The sequence below is a fragment of the Brachyhypopomus gauderio genome, unplaced genomic scaffold (assembly GCF_052324685.1).
Source record: "Brachyhypopomus gauderio isolate BG-103 unplaced genomic scaffold, BGAUD_0.2 sc49, whole genome shotgun sequence".
In the NCBI taxonomy this organism is placed as follows: domain Eukaryota; kingdom Metazoa; phylum Chordata; class Actinopteri; order Gymnotiformes; family Hypopomidae; genus Brachyhypopomus; species Brachyhypopomus gauderio.
The window spans coordinates 431,013-457,630 of NW_027506874.1; the positions used below are offsets into that span (position 1 = coordinate 431,013).

Sequence of the window (26,618 nt, forward strand, 5' to 3'; positions counted from 1 at the left end):
GACTGTGGTAACACGGGCAAGGAAGATAATCCTGCAGACAGAGGATGAAACGTAGGGGGGACCAAGACTCAAGGAGACCGTCCTCTTAGGACAGCCCAGCTAGGACAGCCCAGCTAGGACAGCCCAACTAGGACAGACCAGCTAGGACAGCCCAGCTAGGACAGCCCAGCTTGGACAGCCCAGCTAGGACAGCCCAGCTAGGACAGCCCAGCTAGGACAGCCCAGCTAGGACAGCCCAGCTAGGACAGACCAGCTAGGACAGCCCAACTAGGACAGCCCAACTAGGACAGACCAGCTAGGACAGCCCAGCTAGGACAGACCAGCTAGGACAGACCAGCTAGGACAGCCCATGTACACAACCCTATTGTAGTCCAGGCAGCTAGTACAGAGTGCAAGCAACTGTTATGCCTTTCTGATTTTGCTATTTAAAAAAGGAACATCTCAAAAAAGGTGACGCAGTTGACGAGCCTGTTCTGTGTTTGTCATGTTGATAACATTTCAATCAGGACTTTTTTTTTTTACGTGTTTCATATCCTGAGCACGGAGCCAGAATGTTAAGGTGACATCTGCCCTCGCTGCTGTGTGCGAGAAGTGTCAGAACTGAAGTGAAGCCTGTGGTTAACATCTTCCTTCCTCTTCATCAGTGGAGATGTGAGCAGAGCTCCATTTCTGAACTTCCGTGTTGAGTTAATCTGACGCAAGTGTGCACTGGTGCCTGTCCTGCTGGGTCTCCTCACTATGACGGGTGTTCATGGATTCTGGACTTTCTGTATCATTTTAGGGTTCCTGCATCTCTCACAAAGCGGCGTCACTCCAAGGACCTCCTTTCTTATCGGTGGGTAGCAACATTTACTGGATTATTTTTATTAACTTTTTATTGTCTTTATTGTTTGATTTTAAGACCTCATAAAGTAACGGAAAATTCTATCAAGAATAATTAGTCATTTCTAATATATAAACAATACAAATTAAATCTGATACTCCAGCACAAAATAACAAAGTTAAGTTTTTTTTAACACTGGCCTATCTAGAAATCATTTTAACAGCTTCAGACAAAGTTTGATCTAAAGTTGAGGCACAATGAATTTAAATCTGGTGTAATGGAGAAATAAAATGTCTAGATTCATAAAAACAAAATGCAAATATTAATAATACTAAAAATGATAATACAAAACTTGGCCTCTACTTTCTTGGAAGATATTCAGGAAAATCTAGTTCAAACATTGAATGTGATTTACACCATCATTCATTTCCATTGTGACCAAATACAGAATCTTAAATCAACATGCACCAAGATTAAAAGATAGTAATTTAACTAAATTCACAAAAAAGACCCACTACTCATGCTTAAGTTACCACACTAGTAATTAAGATAATTTTCTTAACTATAATGTCTCAAAGATGTGTTATCTATAAAACCACAATTAGACGTTGATGAAATCTACAACCATCTTTTAGCAGCTCTGATGATAAAGATTATTTGCTATATCTGAGCACATGTGTATCTGATGAGCACGTGTGTATCCGATAACGGTTTTCTCTGAAACTCCTAACCAAAATGGGCTCAGTTCTTCGAACAGTCATGTCAGTACAGCACAAGTTCACATAACCCACTGAGAAGAAAGAATGTAAGAGACCACCAACCCCAAACGTCATGACACGTTCTACAACGTTATATCTACAATACACATTTAATCATTCTTATAACCCAACAGGTGAATGGTTTTAATAATAGCAGTCTAGCCTTTTCTCATGGCATTTATGCTTTATTTCTTAAAAGCTTGGCTTAAATGTCATTTTATTAATAGAACAAAAATTATTTTTAGAAGTATTTAAGTTCATATGGCCACTTATTAAAAAAATAAGTGAAAATGTTGATAACATATTTTCTTTAGATGAAGTTTAGAGACTCGCATCTCTGGTTGCCATGGCACCCATGCTTGGTGAGTGTTGACAACGTTGCTCAGGACGGTTCCTCTTGTAGTTGTGCTGTTTCACAACAGCTACAGTTGTGTTTCCCAGGAGCTCCAGGCCGCCCCCTCTCTCAACTCAACGATGTTCAAAACACCAGCACGCTGCTGCTGAGCCCAGACGCTGCCACGCTGTTCGTCGGGGGTCGTGATGCTGTGCTGTCCATCGACGTCAGTCAGTCTGATGGCATCACACTTAAGAACAAGGTCTGTCTGTAGTATTAAAAAACCCATAAAGTGTTACTGATTTCTTTGATACTTGAGTTTCCTTTGATTATGAGTTTGAACTTAAGTGTGAGTACACATGAATAATAATTTCCTATTTTAGCAGGATAACATGAGTTTGTTTTACAGTTTGACTGGGTAGCACCAGAAGACTGTGGACGTGACTCTGGAGTGTCCAACAAGGTGGGGTCTGCTTCCTTATCATGTTTATTGACAAGGTCAAGTTCTGGTCACCATCTTGGGTTATTTACCCAACCTTTTATTTATGAACAATGCATTCTGTTATTTCAATGTTTCAATCAATCTAAATTAGTTTTTCTTGAATTCTACAGATTTGTACAAACTTCGTCCGGATTTTGCAGTTCATCAACTCGACTCATTTGTATGCTTGTGCGTCGGGGCCTTCAAGACCACTCTACACAATCCTAGTAAGGCCCAGTCCTGTTTGAGTTACGTATAGGCCCAGTCCTGTTTGAGTTACGTATAGGCCCAGTCCTGTTTGAGTTACGTATCTTCTCCTGGTTTTCTGCTCATATGTGTGGCTCAACCTCAGGGAACCCAATGCTTCTCTCTCAGACTGCAGATTCTTTGAACATCAGCAAAATGCCAGAGCAGGTCAAAGGTCACTGCCCCTACCGTGAGAAAGAGAGGAGCACAGCTCTTGTTGTGGGTGAGACCTGTCGGGATTCACAACCTGCGTAGCATCCGCTTACACAATAACAGAACAGCCCAGTACACGCCTGTGTCAACACATTACACGCCCGTCTGAACAGTGATAACTCTGGAATCTTAGTAAAAATGAAAGGTGCTTTTTGCTCAGATGGAAAACTGTTTACTGCCACAACAAGTGACTATTTTGGAAAGACACCTGTCATCGGACGTTATTTTAGCGACAACAGAAATGACCTACAACTTTCAGATCCTAAACCCCTCAAAGGTTCGTCTTTCTCGAACTTTTGCCAGCATAATTTTACACCCTGATCACAGCAAGCCATGACAGTGAACGCTCTCTCTCTCTCTCTCTCTCTCTCATCTAGATGCTACTTTCATCAGCTCCTTCTTCATCCCCAGCGAGGGGAAGGTGCTGTTTTTCTTCAGGGAAGAAGGAACCGAGTACAAATTCATCAATGAATTCACTGTGTCGCGTGTGGCCCAAGTCTGTATAGTAAGCAGGCCTTTCTCCTCATTCTCATCTGCTTACAGCAATACATTAGATGTTTGCTGATAAATGCTTAAAATTTTAAATCCAGCACACAAGGTGGGTTATTGCTATTGGAGACACGTCCCTATCTGTGCCTGGCAATACACCAGCATGCATTTGAATCTGCATGCTCCCAAGAAACAGCATAAAGCTATTTTGCAATGCTGAGTTAGTCCGAATCGCAGTACCACACGTGTCCTCTGTGGTGAAATCCATCCCAGAATCCCATTCACTGGATAGGGGATCTAGGTAGGTTTGAAAACCAAGGTGGGCAGAACTGGGTGACATCACGGCACCTGACAGGCCCACATGTTGCTGCTGAGAATCCATTAAACACAAGAGCCACGCCGCATGACGACAGTGAAAGTCGTCCTCACACTCCATGAAGTTCCCGTTCTCACAGTGTCCAGACCTCAGGACCTCAGCTGCTGTACTGAAGCAGCTCTGGGTTACGTCAAGAAAATCTCAGTTCTTACTTTTAAAGTTATTTTCAGTTCCATACCTTCAATATGTCTAGTGTTAAAAATGACAAACTAGAAATTCAGTTTTTAACTTAAACAAACAAACAAATACTGTAATTAAAGTTTATTATAAAAGTAAAAATGTTCTATCATCATATTTAATGCTCTGAACTAGCCTGATGTGATTGTTATGCTGGGGCATTTAGCACCATGGCATTTCATGCTATTATATTTCATGCTATTATATTACATGTTCAGAGGAACGTTTTGTATTTTATTCATTGGCGGCTGGTTTTGCAGGATGACACAGGAGGCAAGCGGGTCCTTCAGAAGCAATGGACATCGTTTGCCAAGTCTCACCTCGTATGCCAGGTGGAGAAGCAGTTACCTTTCGCTGTGCTCCAGGACATCGTAATGGTGCCACCTGCTGACGACAAAACCCCTGAGAACACAGTGTTCTATGGCACCTTCAGCTCTCAGTGGTCCATACAAAACCCTCTGCTCATGTTATCCAATACAAGTAACATGATTCTGAAAGGCATTTAGTAACTGTGTGTGTGTGAGTGTGTTTAATTTACTATCTTTCTCTCTTGCTCATCCGCAGGGCCTTAGCGTCTGGTCGGTCTGCAGTCTGTGCCTTTACGTTAGCAGACATTAAAGCAGCATTCTCAGGAAATTATCAAACCTATAATGTGGAAACTGGTCAATGGAAAGAAAAATCTAACACAGACGCCACGTTGGGCAAAGTAACACAGCCTGGTTATATCTTACCTAAATTGAGCACTTTCAATGCTGAAAATGTACCGATTGTAAAATGTAGCTGCAATCACGAAATCTTCTTTTTGTAGTGTGGGTTACACAATGCCAGTGACAGCACACTGACCCTGGTGAAGAAAGCCTTCCTAACAGCTAAGAAAGTGCAGGCAGCGGTGCATATGCAGGGTTTTACATCCACAGAGGTGTACAGCCGCATCACAGCACAAAGAGTCCAGGCTCATAACGGCTACATCTACACCATCCTCTACCTGCTTAGCGGTGAGGGGGCTTCAATGAGAAATCTCATTTTTGCTGAGACAATCCTGAAACTGGATTTCATTATTTACTTAGCTGGCAAACTCTCACAACCCTTTCGGAAATCTTCTCTGTAGAGACTGGATATCTTCACAAAGTTGTCTTGCTAAAAGACAGATATCACATCATTGAAGCAATCCAGGTCTTCAAACAACCACAGATCACCACAACCATCCTTCTCTCCATCACCAAGGTTTTAAAACATTTCACAATTTAAAATGATTATTTTTATAGACCTCAATCTGTTCCAGCCACAAGTACAGCTAAGCAAGGTTCTCCAGTTACTCAAATCTGGCACCTCAACACAAACTCCACAGTGATATTTGCATTAACACTGCTGAACACTGTCCCGTCACATCTATGAAGATAAAATCATTTAAGATATGCAGTGCTAATCTCTCTGGCTGAGAACTGGTGAAAGAAAGATTGATGTTGATATTATGTGTGTCGCATAGTGTGGCAACCTTAAGCTATTTTGCACGGATATCTGCTGCCTTGAGAGATGTTGGTGTCTCCATGTAGGGCGTGGTGTTTGTGGGGTTCTCTGAAAGTGTGATTAGAGATGTTGGTGTTTGTGGGGTTCTCTGAAAGTGTGATTAGAGATGTTGGTGTTTGTGGGGTTCTCTGAAAGTGTGATTAGAGATGTTGGTGTTTGTGGGGTTCTCTGAAAGTGTGATTAGAGATGTTGGTGTTTGTGGGGTTCTCTGAAAGTGTGATTAGAGATGTTGGTGTTTGTGGGGTTCTCTGAAGGTGTGATTAGAGATGTTGGTGTCTCCATGTAGGGCGTGGTGTTTGTGGGGTCCTCTGAAGGTGTGATTAGAGATGTTTATGTCTCCATGTAGGGCGTGGTGTTTGTGGGGTCCTCTGAAGGTGTGATTAGAGATGTTTGTGTCTCCATGTAGGGCGTGGTGTTTGTGGGGTCCTCTGAAGGTGTGATTAGAGTGCCTGTCTCAAACTGCTCCTTCTACTCAAGCTGTGCAGAGTGTGTGTTGACTCAGGACCCATTCTGTGGCTGGGACCCAGCGGACAAAGCCTGTGTCCCAGTGTCCAACATGAAATCTACTTTGTGAGTATCAAAGTTTCTCACTTAGTCTTTTGGTTGGACTCCAGGACTGTTTTTTTTCTATTGTACTGTAGACACAATTTAACAATGAATATGCTTTAGCATATACAAAGGTGTCAATTCCAGATTCAGAAAGTAAAAGTCCTCACCAGGATTTTGCTCAAGCTTGCTACATTTATTTTCTAATTGGTGCAATTCAGGAAGCCTGAGCAAAATCCTGGTGAGGACTTTTACTTTCTGAACCTGGAATTGACACCTCTGAGCATATATAAAATGTGTACAACATTCTCTGTCTCCATCTGTGTGTGTGTGTGTGTGTGTGTGTGCAAACAGATCCCAGGATGTAGAAAATGGCAATGTCACAGAACAGTGTGAAAACTTGGACAACACAGCACTTGTCCCCAGTAAATCCTCTTTCCTGTTTTGCATTTCAAAGTTTCTAGTGTGAAGTGAGCAGTCTGCCAGTGTCAGGGTTTGTCTGTGTGTGTCCCTGTTCCAGAGGAGGTCTACGCCCATGCAGACCAGCTGGTCCTGCTCCCGTGCGCTCCACGCTCCAGTCTGGACCACGTTAGCTGGAGGTTCTCCAATCACAGCGTGGTGCCTCTGTCCCCCTACCTGCAGCAGCGAGAAGACAACCTGCTCATCCTCGTCACGCCCAGAACTGCTTTGGAGTTCCACTGTGTTTCTGAACAGCAGGGTCTCCAGGAAACGCTGGCCATTTACTCTGTGAAAGCACAAGTTCCTGCTCACTCCCTGAGTTCCTCACACACCTCGCTGCACCCTGAATACACACCGAGTAGCTGCCTGCCTCTTACACACACAAAGAGCTACTATGATGAGCTGCTAGCTGTTTCCGGTCTGCTGGCTGTATGTCTGTGCTTGCTCGCTGCTGCCACAGTGTGTTGGTGGAGACGGAGTCACACTGCTGGCCATGAGCAGATTACCAACTAAACATTAGCATGAAGAGACCTGCACAAATATCATGATAATCACAGTACATGACTATACACAATAAAATAAGATAAATAAAATATGGCTTACTGCCATCTGAACTATGGAGTTTTCATGTACAGGCAATTTTCTCTATATTATAAAACAATAAAAATATTTTGACTGTGGTGCAGGAATACATTTCGGGCAAATAAGTATTGTGATTGTTTTTTTTTTCATTTTTCATATTTTTGACAAAGAGGAATTATATCTGTGGACACGGAGTGTCCTGTTAACAAAACAGCGATTACACCTACTTATATTTACATGAAATATTCTCAACCACGTAACAAAATACAGGTGGGGTGGTTGTTGCATGTTGCGTACTGACAGTCACGCTGTCTACATTCTGAACAGGGCTGCGCTCACTTTAGCCTAAATTCCAGCACTTTTCAAACCTGAAACACAAAGCAACATTAAAATTGGTCAGGTAAATGTTCATTCCCCTGTTTTTGAGGGGTGTTTCTTTATACTACCACATATCGTTACGGAGAACACTGCAAATAACGCGTATTAACGCCTCCACCGCGCGCTACAGTCACTCGTGAAAGTTTAATCCAGTCTTGATTAAGTTTAATCAGTCTTAATGGTCCGATGAAGGTCATTTAAAAACCAGGACATTTCCTCACTTTTTAAAAATAACCCGGGACAGGAGGTGAAACACAGTTTGGTCACCATAGCGCCACCGTTTGGTGCGAGTTTAACCTCGTTGAGTTTAATCAGGGGCGCTGACCTCCTGGACTCGTTACACACACCAACGTAGTCAAATTAAAAGCCAGAATTCCTTGTTTCTAAAAAATAGGCACTGATTTTGAAATTGGACCATGGGTCAAAGAAGGCAAATAATCCAGCGTTTCTCAACCCATTAATCGGAACCAAGAAGACGATCCACGTTCTTCCTGTCATGAAGGTCCCAGGTGGATCTAGCAGGTCTTCTGGTCTCACCTGGATGGAGAACAAACTGTAATGGGTGAAAAGCGTGTAAAACCACCGTTACAAAACCCATGTGGACTGGGTTAAGATCACTACACGAACCACCATGATCTGGACGGGTTTGGGGGTTTCGTCGTGAATAACTCAGAGTTAATATTGTGAGGTGGGAGTTTCCAGGTCCAGTGACCAAACCTCCATGTCCTCTCGGAGAAGACGGAAGTTAGAAGGAGAAGCTGACTGGTAAGTTGTAGCGATATATAGTTGTTTAAAGATAATTTCGAGAGAAACATGTACAAATGTGACTGTGAAGCTGTTATGAAGACACCTACGTTTAGTTTAGTCATGAGGACACCGCAATTTTCTCCTCGAACTCAACATGTAACACGTTGACTGTGTGTCTGGGCCCAGTACGTTTATGGTGGGCCCAGAATTGATTTATTATCAACTGATGTGTTATTATCGGCCTTGTTCAAACTAATACATGAGTGTAGTTACATATTTGGTGTGAATGTCACTGTATTCGCATAAGAAGCGTCGATGTGATGCGATGCGGTGAATTTTCTAACGAACTGTTAGTAACTATTATATAAACACACACGTAGGTTGATAAACGCGTCTGATTACAAAACATGTACTGGAAGAAGACTAAACTATGTTCATATTTGAACATTTCTCAAGAACGTGAGAAATGGCCACAGTGACCACTGCTGCTCACGGGGTTCGGCTAGTGACCGAGATCATCCCTCTGAACCTGGAGACTACGCGCGCTCCTGCGTCCAGCGGGTGCGAGCACGGCGGGGGCGCGCACAGAGAGACCAAGCCGGACGTGCCGAACCTAAGCAGGCTGTTCCTGAAGGGCCAGCCAATCGCACTGGGGGTACGGAGACTGACATAAACGTAACCAATCAGATTCTGCTTACTTTTCAAGACGTATAACGCTGTTGTGGCACTCCGGTTTTAGTTTGGGTTTTGGTTTGGACTCTGTTAGACTGTGCAGGTCTTTATTGGGCTGGTGATGGTAGCCCTGGGAACAGTCAACATAGTCACCGCCACCCTACAAGGAGAAGTTCCTTTGGCACTGGGAATATTGGTGAGCCCCAACACCCTCATCTGTGGTGACGTCCTGCACAGAACACAGATAGATCTCACCAACCAGATTAATGCATCTTTCATTGTTCTGAAATAAGGCTGATTGAAAGAAATACTATACCATAGAGGATTAATTTCTCATATACATCACTGTCATTGATACCTTCTCTCCATCTTTTCTGTATTTATCCTTCACTATGAATGTGCCATTGTCATTGTTTATGTCTTCAATTTTAATATGAAAAAGTATAAAGTTAATGAACACAGGTAGGAAGTAAGACATTTAAATGTACAACAATTTCCTTATTTTCCTTTTTTTTCTCTAGTGTGTCATTTGTGGATCTGTAACTTTGGCTACATACAAGGGAACCTGTGTTCGACGAGTAAGTGATAAATCTTGATATGACGTGTCTTTAAAAATGTTTATTTTGCCGAGTGCAGGTGTCACAGCAGCCAAAATGTGGTAGTCCTGGATTTTTTAGCCCCTTGATTGATACTTTAATTGATTAAATTATTGTTGTTGATTGACTGTGTGACTCCTGGATAAAGAGAGCAGGACGCCTGTAGGATCTAGACCAGGGGTAATCAATTAAATCTTTCCGCGGTCCATTTTTGGCAGATAGCTCAGACCTTAGGTCCGGGTCCGCGGTGGCGAACGAAAGTTGTTGAGCGGGGGGGGGTGGTGAACGAAAGTTGTTGGGGGGGGGGGGCGAACGTAACACTCAAATGGGTGGTGAACGTAACACTCGTCTGAAAATAAATTCTCCGGTTTAAAATATAGTCTCCCGTTAAAATTTTTTTGGCATTTGGGTCCGTATCCAGTTAATCAGGAATGTGATTGGGTCCGGACAGGACGGCGTTCGGGTCCGGATCCGGATACCTGATCTAGACCCTGTTGATCTAGACCCTGTTGATCTAGACCCTGTTGACTGGGATTCAGATCATTTTGCATTGTGTGTCTTGTCAGATCAAAAGCACTCTGGTCCTGAACCTCATCGGGGCTCTGCTTGCTCTGGCGGCCATCTTGTATTTCTGCGTCAAACTTGCCATAAAACCAGACCCAAGTGGATGTGCAGGGAATTACAAAGACAATGTGTGGGACTGTAAAATAATGACACAAAGGTTCAATGTGAGTATGATGATGACACTGTCCTCTGCTCTCTTGTCAAGAGCCAAGAGTTTTAACTATTGAAGAAAAACAATCTTCTATATCAAGCTTTGTACCTCCAACTTGATTTGTCTGTCATTTTAGATTTACTGACTTCCACTCATTTGTGTAGTGCTGTTCAGTTTCCTGTACCAGTGCTCAGATGTTGTGTTGACAGACTCCAGCCTGACTTTTATATAATAGCATTCCTCTTGTGTTATGTAGCTGGGATGTCATCTACCTTTCTTGTTTGTGTTCTTTAGGACTTAATGAATGGATTAAAGTCTGTGCTGCTGATACTGTCTGTGCTGATGGGGTGTGTGTGTACCACACTTGTTGTTTCCAGCAAGGCCAGCCTGTCAGGACACTCTAACTGAATGGTGAGATGAACACAAGACCAGTCTGTTACTCCAGCTCGTTCAGAACTGATTTAATGTGGGATCTCCACACTTCACACATAATTAGTGGTGCTTCTCTGAATTTTCTGGGGTTTCTACTGAGTTGAAAACTGTTTTAATTGCAAACTGGCAGGCGAAACAAATCTGAACCCACACAGTCACACACAAATCTGAACCCACACAGTCACACACAAATCTGAACCCACACAGTCACACACAAATCTGAACCCACACAGTCACACACAAATTGAATCATTTCACTTGGGTTTGTTTGTGCTGATGATTAATAAACACAAGCAGTAACGTTTCCTTGTTAACTACCATTTCCTGTGTTCTAGGAACCCTCCCTGACATTACTGACAGCTGCCGCGTTTTGAGGAGGGTTGGTATAAACGTTGGACAGTAAAAATGGTCCACATAGCATATAACCATACATAATACCGCACTTACACCGCAGATCCACATAGCATATAACCATACATAATACCGCACTTACACCGCAGATCCACATAGCATATAACCATACATAATACCGCACTTACACAGCAGATCCACATAGCATATAACCATACATAATACCGCACTTACACCGCAGATCCACATAGCATATAACCATACATAATACCGCACTTACACCGCAGATAGCACTTGTGCTTGTCCTTTATATTGTATCTTTATCTGTCTATGGTTATTTGTGCTTCTAGATATGAGTTTTAATTCCTGTTGTTGCTGTTACGTTTGAGTCTGTTTATATGGAGCACTAGGTACTGGCATTGATTCCTATAGTTCAGTAGTAGTCTGGCTCAAGAGGATCTTGAACTCTGACCCATCTGTGCTAATATCTAGGATGAATTCTGTGAACAGATGCAAAGCACATTGGAAGTCGTTCTGGATAAGGGCGTCTGCTAAAAGACCTACATGTAAATACTGAACTACACACGTTAAACTTTTCATTTTGGTGACACGTTAGATTTGTTGCCTAATTCACCCCAAGCAAACGCATAATCCGCACCACTATAATGGCAACTGACATAAAAAGGTATAATGGCACTTTAATGGCATTAATTGCATACGTGTTGGGCATTAGAAGGATAAACAGCATAAGGATGAATTGATTCATTTTGGGAAGAGTCCCGTGTTTCCTTCACATGTGAAGATGTTTTTTGTTTTTACACCTTGTAGTGATTGGTAATTACGTTTTTATTGCTTACATATTCTTGCAAATAAACATTGAAGTTCATGAAGAGCTAACTTGTATAAGACTCCTTTAATTGTCATTAGCCATTGATCAAATTATATGAATCTGTTATTATGCCCCAGTTACTCAGCACTGTATTAATGAAGGAAGGTGGTGTTACTCCATTATATTACGAGCTAAGAAACGGCGTGTATCAAGTTAACATAATTCAATCGATGGGTAATACGTTGTTTAATGCATCATCGTTCAGATAGTGAAGATCCTTTTCTAATTAATGCTGGCTCTTTATTATTGATTTGGTGCATCGTATAGACAGACTGCAGGACGAGTGACCCGCCAGGTGTGTGTGTGTGTGTGTGTGTGTGTGTGTGTGTGTGTGTGTGTGTGTGTGTGTGTGTGTGTGTGTGTGTGTGTGTACCTTCTGCTTCTGACCGCGTAATATTCCTTTAAAAATGGCGCGTCTGGTTGTTTTTCCACCTCACTGTAGACAGGAGCTCATTTAGAGATCACAACAGGCTCTTGGTGCTTAGACCAACACAACTGTGTTTGTGCGCATAAACTACGACAGACTCGACGTGCTAAACCTCACTGTCAGTATCGGAGTGGCTCCAGTGTCCTGTGCGCACCTCCTACAGCAAGACGAGCAGGTCCGCCAGTGGATGCTTTAGGTCTAGTCTCAGTGTAGCCGTCCGTCCTGTGCTTACACACCTAAATGTAACTGCATTTTGGTGTAATCTGATGCTCCAGGTCGGACTGCACAGAGAATATAATCCAGGTTAAAGATTATCTTTACGGTAGGGACTGCAGATCTCCAGACTAACCTGCGCTAGACTACGATTACGAGCGCCACATCATTCATAACCGGGTTAAAAATACACCACACCAGAGCACGACCATCACATCCATTTCTGCACGAGTGTGTCGTCTGGAATAAAAGACAGAGCTAACTAAGTTCTCCGGGAGCCTGCCCGCCTCGTTTCGTGTGGGAATAACCTCGCATGATTACATCAACTCTGCCGCAACGTCCGGCTGGCTGCGGAGACCCTCCTCGATTTCTGAAGACCTGCTCCACATAACTCCAGTCAGCCACAAGGTAGGTCATCGCAGTGCTTATTAAGTATATTTTTTAACTGTTGGCTTTCCATAAAATTCCAGAAAATCTATCAATTTTAAGGGCAAAGAGTATAGGACTACACGGTGCCACATATGTCATTCAAGAACGCATGTCATGCGTTTCACCTCGAAATGTGATCATTATTTTTGCTAAGTTATTTGTCGTATCATCTCTGTGTTTTTTTTTACACAGTCCCGCCTCGACTAAGCAGGATGTCGCTGTATGCCTCTCAAATTAAAGCGTTTAAGAGTGCGGAACCCAAAACCCTTGGGGTGAGTTTCTTTATGCTTTCAGCTATGATCCTGATTGAAGAGACTACATCACAGACTACAGCAAAGATATTGATAACTACACTGTTTTCCTGCAGTATGCTACGTGACCTAATGCAAATATTATGAAAAACTGAGATTTTAATTGCGTTTGATCGTGTGTATTCTTTCTGTTAGTATTATTGTTAGACACCAACACCTTAACTTTCATCAGAATTATTCTGTATGAAATGCTTTTTCATAGAATTACAACTAGCCGTCCAAGGAAACGCCCTAAATCCAAAAACATTCTCTCTCTCTCTCTCTCTCTCTCTCTCTCTCTCTCTCTCTCTCTCTCTCTCTCTCTCTCTCTGACATGCACACATAAACAAACAGAACCGGAGCGCACACATTTGGAGTCACGTCCTCAGCACGTCTTCTGCATGTCTGCAGTACATTTAGAAAGAGTGCAACAAACAAAAGCTTCAAATTACACTAATTTTTACTGACTAAAAATAGTTCACGTAGAATGTATTCCATCACTGTTCTGGATTAAATTTATTTTTAATATAATTGCTAATGACATAATTTGCCATACGTTTAGGACACGGCCAAGAATTTTCATAGATACACATACACTTAGAAGATGTTAGTTTAGAAATAGACTAGTTTGCATTTTTCTGGAAAAAGAACAAAATATACTCTTTATCTCAATGTTTTGAGGGCAAATAATTGGTTCAAATGATTGTTTGGTGGGATGAAAGTTCCTGGTTGTGGTTTTAACAGTTGCTTTTACATCACCCTAATTCATTTATGGAGTAGTAACATATTGAGACACGTTCAGTGGTTCTGCGTGTTCAGTGGTTCTGAGTGTTCAGTGGTTCTGAGTGTTCAGTGGTTCTGAGTTTGCTCTAGTCACTGTTTAAACAGATCTACTCTCTTCTCTGTTCCTCCAGGCAGTGGAGATCATTATTGGTGCACTGACGGTCATTCTGAGCACGATTGTGTATAAGCTGCACTATCATATTCAGCGGGAGATTATAATCCTAATTCTAAACGGTGCTCAGGTAAACACACATCATAGTGAACTTGAGCTAGTGACTTGATTCAGTCAGCCTAACACTTTTCAACAAATTAGTACCTGGTATTAGTTTTAGTATATGCGATAATATACTGAGGTAAATTTAATACATGTATTAAATTAATTGAATTTCATAATCAAGCATATCTTCAGTGAAAGTAGAAGATACAAACTCTTCATTGGATTGAATTTTGGTTAATCTTCTGTATTGGACACATCTTTTGCAACACATTTTGTGGGGATGTCTGGAGTTTGGCTATGGCTATATGAGTTATGTTAACAATCGCAATAATTTGATCTATTTAAGTGATATACGATGTTTTATGTCACTGTTTCCTATAGCTCATTATTACTGGAATAGTCCTGGTACATGCCGGCCGGAGACCTTCTAAATGTCTGGTATGATGTTCAGTTTTCACTAGCAAAAGTATCATAACAATAAACATTCATGCACAGTGACTCTAATGCATAAGGTCTGGGATTTTAACATCTACATTTTAGTATATTTTACTAAATATAGTATTTTTTATAGTATTATTTTAATTGATAAATTCTGGGAAAGCACTTTGTGGAATACCCAGTGCTGAAATCCTGCAACTCCAGCACCGTGGACAGCTCCTTGTCTTTAGGCTAGTCTTACCCCTCCACAAGGGCAAACAGACAGATAAGTATTGTCAAAAAGCAATTTAGTTGAGTGTGCCAAGCAGGTTTTATTTCATTCCTCATAATTGTCAATACTTTTCCTGAAATGCCATTTCAACATGATGCACAGCCAAGATCGATGTTCCATGCTTAAATGGAAGGTTTCCTGAGCTCGTACAGCTGCCATGCCAGGGGCTTGATGTGTTTATGGGGAAAACAGCTAACCATGCACCTGCAAGGATGATGTATTGTCTTGAACTGTCTCTTTGAATGTGTCTAGGTTACACCATGAAGTCAGAGCCACACACAGTACATAGCAAAACACTGAATATGTAATAACTGCAGGGTGTACTATAATAACTGCAGGGTGTACTATAATAACTGCAGGGTGTACTATACTTTCTGTGTGTAACTTTGACACCACATAAAAATCTTTGAGCAGTGACTTCAAGATTTTCTCTTTTATTGTTCATTTTTTATGTTGACTTTTTTCCAGGTGGGTACAAACATTGTTCTGCAGTTGCTGACTGCTGCATTTGACATTGTGGGATTCGGTCTCATAGCTAGACACGTGCCGTTCCGAGGGGAGTCGTACTATTACAGAGACAGTGAGGTAAACACCACACACATCTGATCAGAGCTTTCCTATCATTTACTAAGCCAGTTCCTCATAGACAGATTGAGCAAAACAGACAGAATCTTCACAGTATTCTTGCACATTTTGCGGAGGGATGTAGAAACTCATAATACTGAGTTATTTGATGCTCAGACTGGAAAATGTTATACTTCAGCAAAATTCCGCTGTTCGCTCACGTAGCCCAATACCTGAAAGTATAGAATTTCCATTTTGTCTGTGATAGTGCAGAGTTATTCTTACAGTTTTTTTTTTTAATTCTCCATAGTGTTTTTTAAATCATACTTTGTACTAGAAAGTGTTGTAAATTGTATGTCCGTCTATGGTTATTTGTGCTTCTTGGCAAACGTCTAACTTGCAAAACACTAGGTAATGACATTGACTCCTGTAGTTTAGTAGTTGTCTGACTCAATGGTATCTTGAATTCTGGCCTATACATACTATTACTAGGATGAATTCTATGATCAGATGCAAAGCACTTTGTAAGTCGCTCTGGATAAGAGCATCTGCTAAATGCCGTAAATGTTAATGTAAATGTAAGTGTAAGTGTAAACTGTAATGCAGAAAACAAATCTTAATTGGATTAACCAAATTCCCAATCAAATAAGAGGATAAGCTGTGTACTGAGGTGTGTGTCACCTGTGAGGCAGGTGTGATCCCAGGCTCTGTCCTGCTTGTTTCAGTGGTGTTGTGACCCTCTCCATTCAGTTTGGAACTGCTGTGGAGAAGGAGATAAGGATGGTCAGAAGGAGGTGAGTTCTTCAGTTCTGCTCCGTGCTTTGCTGACCAACGAGACCGTTACACACACGTCTGGCACGATCACCAAAAAGCTGCTGAGACACTTTAAAGAAAACGTCCACTGCAATTATTTTTGGTCTCTTAATTTGATTGGTGTTAAGAAATTGAGGCAGGACAGGAAGTAGAGGTTTCTCCTAAACACCATGAAATCCTCTTGCTGAGATTTCAATATGAAAATTAGATTTTTATTATTTTTTTTTATGAAGTATAACATTTCCCAATTTTCTCTCTGAGCATCTGATACACTGTTCCATTTAATATGATTTATTTATTTATTTAGGAATAAAACATATTTAACTAATCATAATTTTAAATATATATTGCACCAGTCTGTATGGTGCCCAATTACCCTGTCTTCATGTTTGGTTTGAATTCTTTGTCTGCAGTTCTTGGTGAATGGGATTCTGGGAACACTGATTGGCTCTTTGGTGCTGGCGTGCATTATTGGTTTGGTTGTGGCTCTTTTAGGAGTGTACGCCTTGTCTGTTAGTGCCATTAAGGTAAGCAAAACTACACATTACTGCTGTGATGTTACAGTTTACATGTCAAGGCTGTTCTGTATCCAGGAGCTGGGTGAATATTTAAGAAAATATGTACTGGGATTTTGTAACCAAGACATTTGAGACAGGGAAATTGACACTGCGCAGTGGTTTAGACGCTTTTTGCAGAAACTGTCTGACTGTGGTGAAATGGTAACATAAAATGACCTGGTTTGTTTTAGAACTGTTTGGTGCTTTGCATGTTTGACCTTTGCACTCACTGTGTGTTCCCCAGGAGTTGACACCTATTCCAAACGCCACAGCAAACCCACAGTATGGCTCTGGAGGGCAGGCCAGGGCAGCGATGCGTGCTGGGAACTGAAAAATCTAATTACATTCATGGGATAAAATAAGACAATTTTAGCACAGTTTCATACCAATTAAATGAGAGGACTGTTTCATCCACAAACCATTCACAGGTAAAAAAAAAAACAAAAAAACAAAAAAAACATTTTGTGAAAATCGAAATAATTTCTATGTAGTTAAAATAGCTAGCTGTCTGTCCTCACGTCAAGCTCTGCAATATGTAGAATTTTGGCATAGCTAAATAGTTATTAGGACCTCATTCATTTTGAACTAATAGACAGTAGCTTCTTTGCATGAAAATGTAGAATCAACAAGTAATAGAATACATGTGGTATGTTTATTTGGAACTGTAGAGCAAATCTTTTTTGGAATGCTAACCATATTGAAAAGAAGCAGATTACTCTAAGAACAAATGTTTGTGCTGAAATACAACTGCTGTAGTAACACAACAGAACTATGAGTGAGCAGGTGCACATTTCACCAATGAAAGCCTGAGCTTTAGAGCTGACATCATTTGCATGAAACATCAGTCAGGTCACAAATGTAATAACATTGGATAATACTGAACAGCATTTATCAAGCTTTCTCTCCAAAAGAGGAACAGAGCTCATGGAATCAGACTGAACATCACACAGAGAAGACATAGTAAACAAAACTGCATAGGCCTTGTCAGTTTGCATACTTGTCGTATCTATTTACTCGCTGTTTGATATGATATCATGATGTCTGGATTTTTTTATACTCTTCACAAATCTCTCAAATGTGTTTCAAATATAGAAATAACGTCACAAATGAATCAGTGGCACTCTGTTTATACACTTTTTCTTTTTAGTAGACAGTTTTTGCAGAAGACCGAAAGCTCGATAAAATATTGTCCAGAATAATCCAGAATAAAAGTTCTGCACATGTTTCTTCCCATCAGAAACACATGGCTCTGATTAGACACACGTGTTTCTGATAAGGAGGGACAATGTCAGAACCGTGTAAGTGTTAACACAGATGACTGGCATTGCTTGGCTTTTTTTGTCATCTTGTTTTATCTTTACTGATACTTCAGGAGAGCTATGATGACTGCCAACTTTGTAAGTGCCACCACTTGTGACCAAAATTATGGACACTATAATAACAATAAGTCAGAGGTTGAACCCTCATTCAAGGGCTCAGCTGGTATTGTAAAATCTTCTTGTGGATGCATGTGTTGTCAGTTCACAATACTGTTTGTGTCAGTATGTCATTGCCTTTGTGACAGCATGTGAGATTTACATTGTGCCTGTGTTATATGATCTCTTTATATGTAGTGATGTAAAAATATAGGCTGTTTCATGTGTGTTTGTGAATGATTGATATTTACAATAAATATGATTTACTAGACAAATCAAAATGTTTTGTCTTTAATTTTGGGTGGAAATTTAAAGGGTGAGGAGTCAAGAAACTTCTAAAGACATTCTCAATATTTTGATATTTAAAAGTTAAACTACTCTATATTTACTGTGTCTATATCCATACTCTGCTCGTTTGTTTCTTTGTAACAGTTGCTTAGTTTGAAATACACAAATTTTTATATTTTCATTATAGAGAATTGAGTTTACTACATTTCTGTGCCTTTATTTTGAAAAACATGCGGCCATTTTGTAGGAGCTTGGAACTGCTGTTATGATTTGCGCCTAGTTGACTTTTCTTTCGGTTTGGACACATTTGATATGGTTTCGTCTTCTGTTGAACTAACGTCATGTGTTTATTTCTCTATCTAACCTTAAACCAAGACCTAGTGTGCTCGTTAACGCGCCTAGATAGAGATTACTACATAGGGGTAGCCTGCGTGATTAATAAATAATAAGTTATTTCTAGGAATGATTGATTAGTATTGATTGGTACTAATGGAGAAGGTCCGGAAGGTTCTTGTGCACCTGTCCAAGGGCGACAGCAGCCCGCAGTGTGCCCGCTTCGTCCAGGTGTGTCAGCCGCGGTGCTTTAGTCTCGGGTCAGTTGTCAGTGGTTGAAAGTGCGTTGAAATACGTGCAGCGGTGTAGGTTAACAGTGCTTTTCTTTTTCTTCTAGAGCATTACTGGACACTTCATAGGCAACCTCCATGACCAAACAAGCGTGAAGTGTTTTCTAGAGGATAATCGCTTTGTTTTGTGTGAAGGGACTCGCCAACACGGCGTTCCTCTTAAGGTTAGATTTCAACAAATCCGTATGACAGTGTAACGGAAACCACAAACCAAAATTGCATTTACTTATATTTCACGTGTCCTGAATCCATTTAAGAGGGTCTACAGGGTCTACAGGAGGGTCCTTTTGAGGGTTATCAAATATTGCCCTATATGTTAATCGTGTAGCGATTTTCTTTGTAAGTTAAAACTCACTTTCTACCTCTAGAGGGCGCCATTCTGCCCAATCAAATACCTCTCTCACTCAGAAGCGGCCTCCATACCACCAGACACCCTGGGGCGTGGCGTGGATGTGGGTGTGGCTGTCCTACTTCAGTCAGCCAATCAGAGACTGTTGCTGACCAGGCGAGCTCCAACTCTCAGAATTTTCCCTAAAGTGTGGGTCCCGCCTGGTGAGTGTGATTCTGCAGAGCCTGCAGAGAACGTTTCCACTGTCCTGAATCAGTAGCTCGGCCGTTCTCACGTTTGACTAAATAGCAGCTTCAGGGAACGTATTCAAATAGAAGTTCTTTATTGCTCAAGATCAGGTTTCACGAGCCATGGGCTACACTGACTGAAATGATGCTCTTATTATCTGCCTTCTAATTATGCATCCTGACCCTAGATTTGCATGCTAATTCTGAGGGGACTGGTACACACAGAACCGTGAGATGATCTGACTGCACTCCACATCATTACGATGTTGGAGGGGTTTATGATGTGCCGTTTTGTTGGTGGGGTTGGGTTGGAATTTTACTTATTTGATATACATGAATACGTGAATAAAAAATATGTTTAATATTGTGCATATGGTGCTGTCTGAAGTGTCCCTGCCTCATGTTGGGCAAGAACAGAAAAACGGCACCTTAAACTGACATTAGATGCAAAATAATCAAATAACATGTTATTAAAAATTGACTGGTGCAGGCGTTACATAGATCATCATAGGGAACACTCCCATAATGCCCTAGTGCATGTAGTCCTAATCTAGAAGACTAAAGGTCAGTCTTATTTCCTGCAGGTGGACATGTGGAACTGGGGGAGGAGGTACGAGATCTGCCTCCGCCGAAGAAACCTCATAGACCTGTCACTACACACAGAATCAGTGTTACCTCATAGACCTGTCACTACACACAGAATCAGTGTTACCTCATAGACCTGTCACTACACACAGAATCAGTGTTACCTCATAGACCTGTCACTACACACAGAATCAGTGTTACCTCATAGACCTGTCACTACACACAGAATCAGTGTTACCTCATAGACCTGTCACTACACACAGAATCAGTGTTACCTCATAGACCTGTCATTACACACAGAATCAGTGTTACCTCATAGACCTGCCACTACACACAGAATCTGTTACCTCATAGACCTGTCACTACACACAGAATCAGTGTTACCTCATAGACCTGTCACTACACACAGAATCAGTGTTACCTCATAGACCTGTCAATACACACAGAATCAGTGTTACCTCATAGACCTGTCACTACACACAGAATCAGTGTTACCTCATAGACCTGTCAATACACACAGAATCAGTGTTACCTCATAGACCTGCCACTACACACAGAATCAGTGTTACCTCATAGACCTGTCACTACACACAGAATCAGTGTTACCTCATAGACCTGTCACTACACACAGAATCAGTGTTACCTCATAGACCTGTCACTACACACAGAATCAGTGTTACCTCATAGACCTGTCACTACACACAGAATCAGTGTTACCTCATAGACCTGTCATTACACACAGAATCAGTGTTACCTCATAGACCTGCCACTACACACAGAATCTGTTACCTGATAGACCTGTCACTACACACAGAATCAGTGTTACCTCATAGACCTGTCACTACACACAGAATCAGTGTTACCTCATAGACCTGTCAATACACACAGAATCAGTGTTACCTCATAGACCTGTCACTACACACAGAATCAGTGTTACCTCATAGACCTGTCAATACACACAGAATCAGTGTTACCTCATAGACCTGCCACTACACACAGAATCAGTGTTACCTCATAGACCTGTCACTACACACAGAATCAGTGTTACCTCATAGACCTGTCACTACACACAGAATCAGTGTTACCTCATAGACCTGTCACTACACACAGAATCAGTGTTACCTCATAGACCTGTCACTACACACAGAATCGGTGTTACCTCATAGACCTGTCACTACACACAGAATCAGTGTTACCTCATAGACCTGTCATTACACACAGAATCAGTGTTACCTCATAGACCTGTCACTACACACAGAATCAGTGTTACCTCATAGACCTGTCACCACACAGAATCAGTGTTACCTCATAGACCTGCCACTACACACAGAATCAGTATTACCTCATAGACCTGTCATTACACACAGAATCAGTGTTACCTCATAGACCTGTCACTATACACAGAATCAGTGTTACCTCATAGACCTGTCACTACACACAGTTTATCAGGATCAGTGTATTACCTCATAGACCTGTCACTACACACAGTTGATCAGGATCAGTGTTACCTCATAGACCTGTCACTACACACAGAATCAGTGTAACCTCATAGACCTGTCACTACACACAGAATCAGTGTTACCTCATAGACCTGTCATTACACACAGAATCAGTGTTACCTCATAGACCTGCCACTACACACAGAATCTGTTACCTCATAGACCTGTCACTACACACAGAATCAGTGTTACCTCATAGACCTGTCACTACACACAGAATCAGTGTTACCTCATAGACCTGTCAATACACACAGAATCAGTGTTACCTCATAGACCTGTCACTACACACAGAATCAGTGTTACCTCATAGACCTGTCAATACACACAGAATCAGTGTTACCTCATAGACCTGCCACTACACACAGAATCAGTGTTACCTCATAGACCTGTCACTACACACAGAATCAGTGTTACCTCATAGACCTGTCACTACACACAGAATCAGTGTTACCTCATAGACCTGTCACTACACACAGAATCAGTGTTACCTCATAGACCTGTCACTACACACAGAATCAGTGTTACCTCATAGACCTGTCACTACACACAGAATCAGTGTTACCTCATAGACCTGCCACTACACACAGAATCTGTTACCTCATAGACCTGTCACTACACACAGAATCAGTGTTACCTCATAGACCTGTCACTACACACAGAATCAGTGTTACCTCATAGACCTGTCAATACACACAGAATCAGTGTTACCTCATAGACCTGTCACTACACACAGAATCAGTGTTACCTCATAGACCTGTCAATACACACAGAATCAGTGTTACCTCATAGACCTGCCACTACACACAGAATCAGTGTTACCTCATAGACCTGTCACTACACACAGAATCAGTGTTACCTCATAGACCTGTCACTACACACAGAATCAGTGTTACCTCATAGACCTGTCACTACACACAGAATCAGTGTTACCTCATAGACCTGTCATTACACACAGAATCAGTGTTACCTCATAGACCTGTCACTACACACAGAATCAGTGTTACCTCATAGACCTGTCACCACACAGAATCAGTGTTACCTCATAGACCTGCCACTACACACAGAATCAGTATTACCTCATAGACCTGTCATTACACACAGAATCAGTGTTACCTCATAGACCTGTCACTATACACAGAATCAGTGTTACCTCATAGACCTGTCACTACACACAGTTTATCAGGATCAGTGTATTACCTCATAGACCTGTCACTACACACAGTTGATCAGGATCAGTGTTACCTCATAGACCTGACACTACAGTTTATCAGAATCAGTGTATTACCTCATAGACCTGTCACTACACACAGTTTATCAGAATCATTGTTACCTCATAGACCTGTCACTACACACAGTTTATCAGAATCATTGTTACCTCATAGACCTGTCACTACACACAGTTTATCAGAATCATTGTATTACCTCATAGACCTGTCACTACACACAGTTTATCAGAATCATTGTTACCTCATAGACCTGTCACTACACAGTTTATCAGAATCAGTGTGTTACCTCATAGACCTGTCACTACACAGTTTATCAGGATCAGTGTGTTACCTCATAGACCTGTCACTACACAGTTTATCAGGATCAGTGTGTTACCTCATAGACCTGACACTACACACAGTTTATCATAAACTATTTGTGAAAGTCTGCCTGATCCTTAATAATCAAATGCATGTTTGAACCATCTTTTCATGCTGTGAATGTTACCCATGGACATGTTTCTTATGCCCCCGTTACGTTAGCTGGTGGAGGCGGGCCTGCGGGAGCTGAGGGAGGAGACAGGCCTCTGGCTCCGCCCAACGGACATCTCCTCCTCCCGTGTGCTGGGTCTCTGGGAGGTGGGGCTGCAGTTGCTGACACAATCTGTTCTGGGTCTGCTGTGTCATCACAACTCTTGAAATGAAGCTAAAAGTCCCAGTCATCATTTCCCCTGAGCCGCTGATCCACAGTGTCGTAAAACGCTGTGCTGAAAATGTGGCCCAGGGGTCATTATAGTTGAAATATCCCAGTCTGCAGTTGTAGTTTTAGATTCTCTAATCCTTGGTTCTTATTACGTGTTCATAAAGTCAGCATATTGTTTGTCAACATATTGTTTGAATGAACATTTTATGGGAATATTTATGGGAATATTTTCACGGGTACTTGCTAGAAGCACGATGCATATACTACAATTCCTGTTTCAGCGTCTTCGTGCAAACATAAACATTATGTCATAAACATTAGAACCTGTAATAATTAAATTGTTACAAAGTCATTATGACAAATTCAATTTTGACCAATAATAAATTAATTCCCAAATGTAAACATTTAATTCTCAATATGAAATCTTGAATTTAGCATTTTGTCTAGTACCAATTTAACTTTGATTACAAAGACAAAAATATTTTTGATTTGTGAATTTAATTCACAACATGAAGAAAAGTGGATTAAAGGCTAAAACATCTTTTCTTTTTCTTTGACGATATTAATGCTCAACTTGCTCCCTTGTGTGTGTCAGTCGGTGTATCCGCCCATGTTGTCGCGGGGGCTGCCCCAGAGACACCACATCGTCACCTACATCCTGCTGTCTACACACCTTACACACCTGCAGCTACAGGTAAACCTGGCCTGTGCACACCTGGCCTACAGGTAACGTGGGTTTGCACAAACCTCCTGGCGTGCAGAGCAATCTTAGGTGGAATGTTGTGTTCAGGTGAAATCTTTATTAGGTGTTAACATCTCTTCATGATATGTCCATGGCCCCTTGCTGTGGTAGAGCTGTCTAAGGCCGGACCCTGCGGAGGTGAGTGGGTGTGTGTGGGTGGAGCCCGGCGTGGTGAAGGTCGTGTGTGCTGTGGACGGGGAGGAGCAGTCGGTTAATGTCACCGCTAGTCTGCCTCAAGCTATCAGGTATTTATACTTTCTGCACCTCATTATAATACATTGTGTACAATACAATTACAAGTGAAAATATATGGAGAAATCAAATAAATAATAAAATTGTGAGAACTACAAAATATACAAATCCCAGAAATATCTCCATAAACGCTGCCCTGCTGCTCGGCTCTGTCCTGTGTGTGTGTCTCATGTCCTCTGTCCCACTCTTCGGTAGCGTGACTGACGTGTCTCCGGAGGGGGAGCTGAGCGAGTCCGTCCTGCCGGTGTCTGTGCTGTGTAACCGAGCCCCGGCCCAGGGAGAGGACGTTGAGCGTGTCAGCACGGGAACCAAATATGCCTTAGAACTCTGGCTGCAGACGCTGGAGGCCCACGCTGAGCAGGGCTAGTTGCAGAAGGCTGTCTGCCTCTTGACTCTGTGGGAGCAGTACACTAGTACCTTTAGCACAACAGCTCCACCTGCTGGCGGGAATCATTTAAGCTGTTTCTGGTTGTAATCCTCCATCTTTGCACAACAAGAATCTTGACTATTGTAACGCATGTTTTAAAGTCTCATACAGGAACAGCTGGTGTACTTTGTGGTGCATGGTTTCTTGAATAAGGCACTTGTTTAATAAAGTACTTATTTAATAATATTTAATGTAATTACTTAAAATGAATTTTTAGTTTGCCACAAGGAGGCAGTAAAGAGTTACCTCCAGCAGAGACTGGCCAGCAGGTGCTTGAAAAGAATTTTGTTCTTTGCACACACAGGACTTGAGGGTGACCATATTATTAAAGAACATTAGACAGTTGTTTAAGTCACATCCTCTTGTTAGTATATTCTGTTTAATTACAAATTCTTCATCTTTTTATGGTTTTTATACTAATCTAGCCTTATGCATAATTTGTTTTGAAACAAAAAGCTCAACAGCTAGCGCAAGCACAGGGGTGTGTGAAGGGTGAGAAGACGTCTGCTGTGTGACCATGACCCACAGACCTTGGTGACTACTGATTCTGAAGGCAAATGTTATTGTGGTTCTGTTACGTGTGTGTGTGTGTGTGTTCATCTGTTTAATGGTCAGATCTGTCTCTGTGTTTGTGTGCTTGTACAGAACAAAATGAATAATTCTTTTATAAGTGCTGTCACCACCCCTGTGCTATGTGAGTCATAGATTGCTAACCTATTGTGTTCACAAACTGCATAACACCCATGAAACTGGAACCACGATCAGTCCCAGTAGCGGTTGTGGGTTCTCTGCTGGCTGTACAGAAGCCCAGAGCCCAGCAGCTCGTGTGAGGGCACATGTTCACAAGGGTGTGTTTGCTGTGGTTAAATCTGCATCATGATCAGCAGATCTTTCATGAACCCTTAATCATGCAAACACAAAAATGAAAGCGTGTGTGATCATGCATTAAATTCCTATTTTATTTACTGGGCAAAACGTTTCTGCTTGAATTCGTGAGACCTGTCACATGCGTCAGGAGGACATTACTCCAGTGGCCGTGACTCAGACTGGAACTAAACGTTTATTTTATAGCTTGTGTCAGTTCTGTCAGAGACTTTTCTTCAGATAAAACTTTCACTTGTTTTCTCTTTTTCTCTTATTTAATAGTTTCAAATAAAGTGACAACGTAAATTTGAGCTCAGTGTCTAGTGTGTTAAAATGTTGAGGGTGTCTGAGAAGGTGAGAATAATCAAGATATAGTCAGTCCTGCGTTATCGTCCTGCTTTAAACACTTATCAGTTTCACACGGTGTAGCCACACATGGGCGGGACGGGGTGTGTGCAGTGATATGGCTCAAGGCTCAAGACGAAGCAAATATTGAACATTTGCATGCCACTCACTTTCTTTACAGATCCATTTTGCGATGTCAACACTCGGGGCTGGCAGCTAGCACTAGCCTAACATGTTTGGTTGACCTCGGCCTGTTTTGGTTAAAATAAGAGGAAATATCCTCTAGACCTCCAGCATCCAA

The 26,618-nt window shown here is 41.6% G+C and overlaps 4 protein-coding genes across 6 annotated transcripts; all 4 read left to right on the top strand.

Moving 5' to 3' along the window:
* Positions 1-673: 673 nt before the first annotated feature.
* sema4aa (sema domain, immunoglobulin domain (Ig), transmembrane domain (TM) and short cytoplasmic domain, (semaphorin) 4Aa) lies at positions 674-7,121 on the top strand. 2 transcript variants are annotated; one of them, XM_076986817.1, is made up of 15 exons: positions 692-835; positions 1,896-1,943; positions 2,023-2,177; positions 2,325-2,378; positions 2,528-2,623; positions 2,772-2,865; positions 3,016-3,132; positions 3,233-3,360; positions 4,158-4,339; positions 4,462-4,603; positions 4,706-4,892; positions 5,006-5,121; positions 5,831-5,994; positions 6,325-6,395; positions 6,491-7,121. In XM_076986817.1, exons 2-15 carry the CDS (start codon positions 1,928-1,930, stop codon positions 6,940-6,942), a joined length of 1,974 nt encoding a protein of 657 aa, XP_076842932.1. In that variant the 5' UTR covers positions 692-835; positions 1,896-1,927; the 3' UTR covers positions 6,943-7,121. The 2 variants fall into 2 exon arrangements, with proteins under 2 accessions (XP_076842931.1, XP_076842932.1); XM_076986816.1 differs by lacking the exon at positions 1,896-1,943 and having other exon boundaries at positions 674-835.
* An 879-nt stretch (positions 7,122-8,000) lies between these two features.
* On the top strand, positions 8,001-11,794 carry LOC143487687 (uncharacterized). Its single transcript, XM_076986754.1, has 7 exons — positions 8,001-8,154; positions 8,593-8,791; positions 8,903-9,004; positions 9,330-9,386; positions 9,971-10,132; positions 10,414-10,530; positions 10,887-11,794. The coding sequence occupies exons 2-6, from the start codon at positions 8,603-8,605 to the stop codon at positions 10,525-10,527; spliced, it is 624 nt and encodes a 207-aa protein (XP_076842869.1). The 5' UTR covers positions 8,001-8,154; positions 8,593-8,602; the 3' UTR covers positions 10,528-10,530; positions 10,887-11,794.
* Positions 11,795-12,148: 354 nt separating this feature from the next.
* On the top strand, positions 12,149-17,299 carry LOC143487688 (uncharacterized). Of its 2 annotated transcripts, XM_076986755.1 has the most exons (8): positions 12,149-12,839; positions 13,053-13,132; positions 14,065-14,175; positions 14,532-14,588; positions 15,328-15,444; positions 16,149-16,217; positions 16,650-16,763; positions 17,038-17,299. In XM_076986755.1, the coding sequence occupies exons 2-8, from the start codon at positions 13,073-13,075 to the stop codon at positions 17,122-17,124; spliced, it is 615 nt and encodes a 204-aa protein (XP_076842870.1). In that variant the 5' UTR covers positions 12,149-12,839; positions 13,053-13,072; the 3' UTR covers positions 17,125-17,299. The 2 variants fall into 2 exon arrangements, with proteins under 2 accessions (XP_076842870.1, XP_076842871.1); XM_076986756.1 differs by lacking the exon at positions 16,149-16,217.
* A 1,449-nt stretch (positions 17,300-18,748) lies between these two features.
* Positions 18,749-26,283, top strand: nudt17 (nudix (nucleoside diphosphate linked moiety X)-type motif 17). Its single transcript, XM_076986818.1, has 8 exons — positions 18,749-19,060; positions 19,167-19,283; positions 19,488-19,671; positions 20,280-20,305; positions 23,528-23,623; positions 24,283-24,381; positions 24,541-24,674; positions 24,877-26,283. The coding sequence occupies exons 1-8, from the start codon at positions 18,986-18,988 to the stop codon at positions 25,046-25,048; spliced, it is 903 nt and encodes a 300-aa protein (XP_076842933.1). The 5' UTR covers positions 18,749-18,985; the 3' UTR covers positions 25,049-26,283.
* The last annotated feature ends 335 nt before the right edge of the window (positions 26,284-26,618 follow it).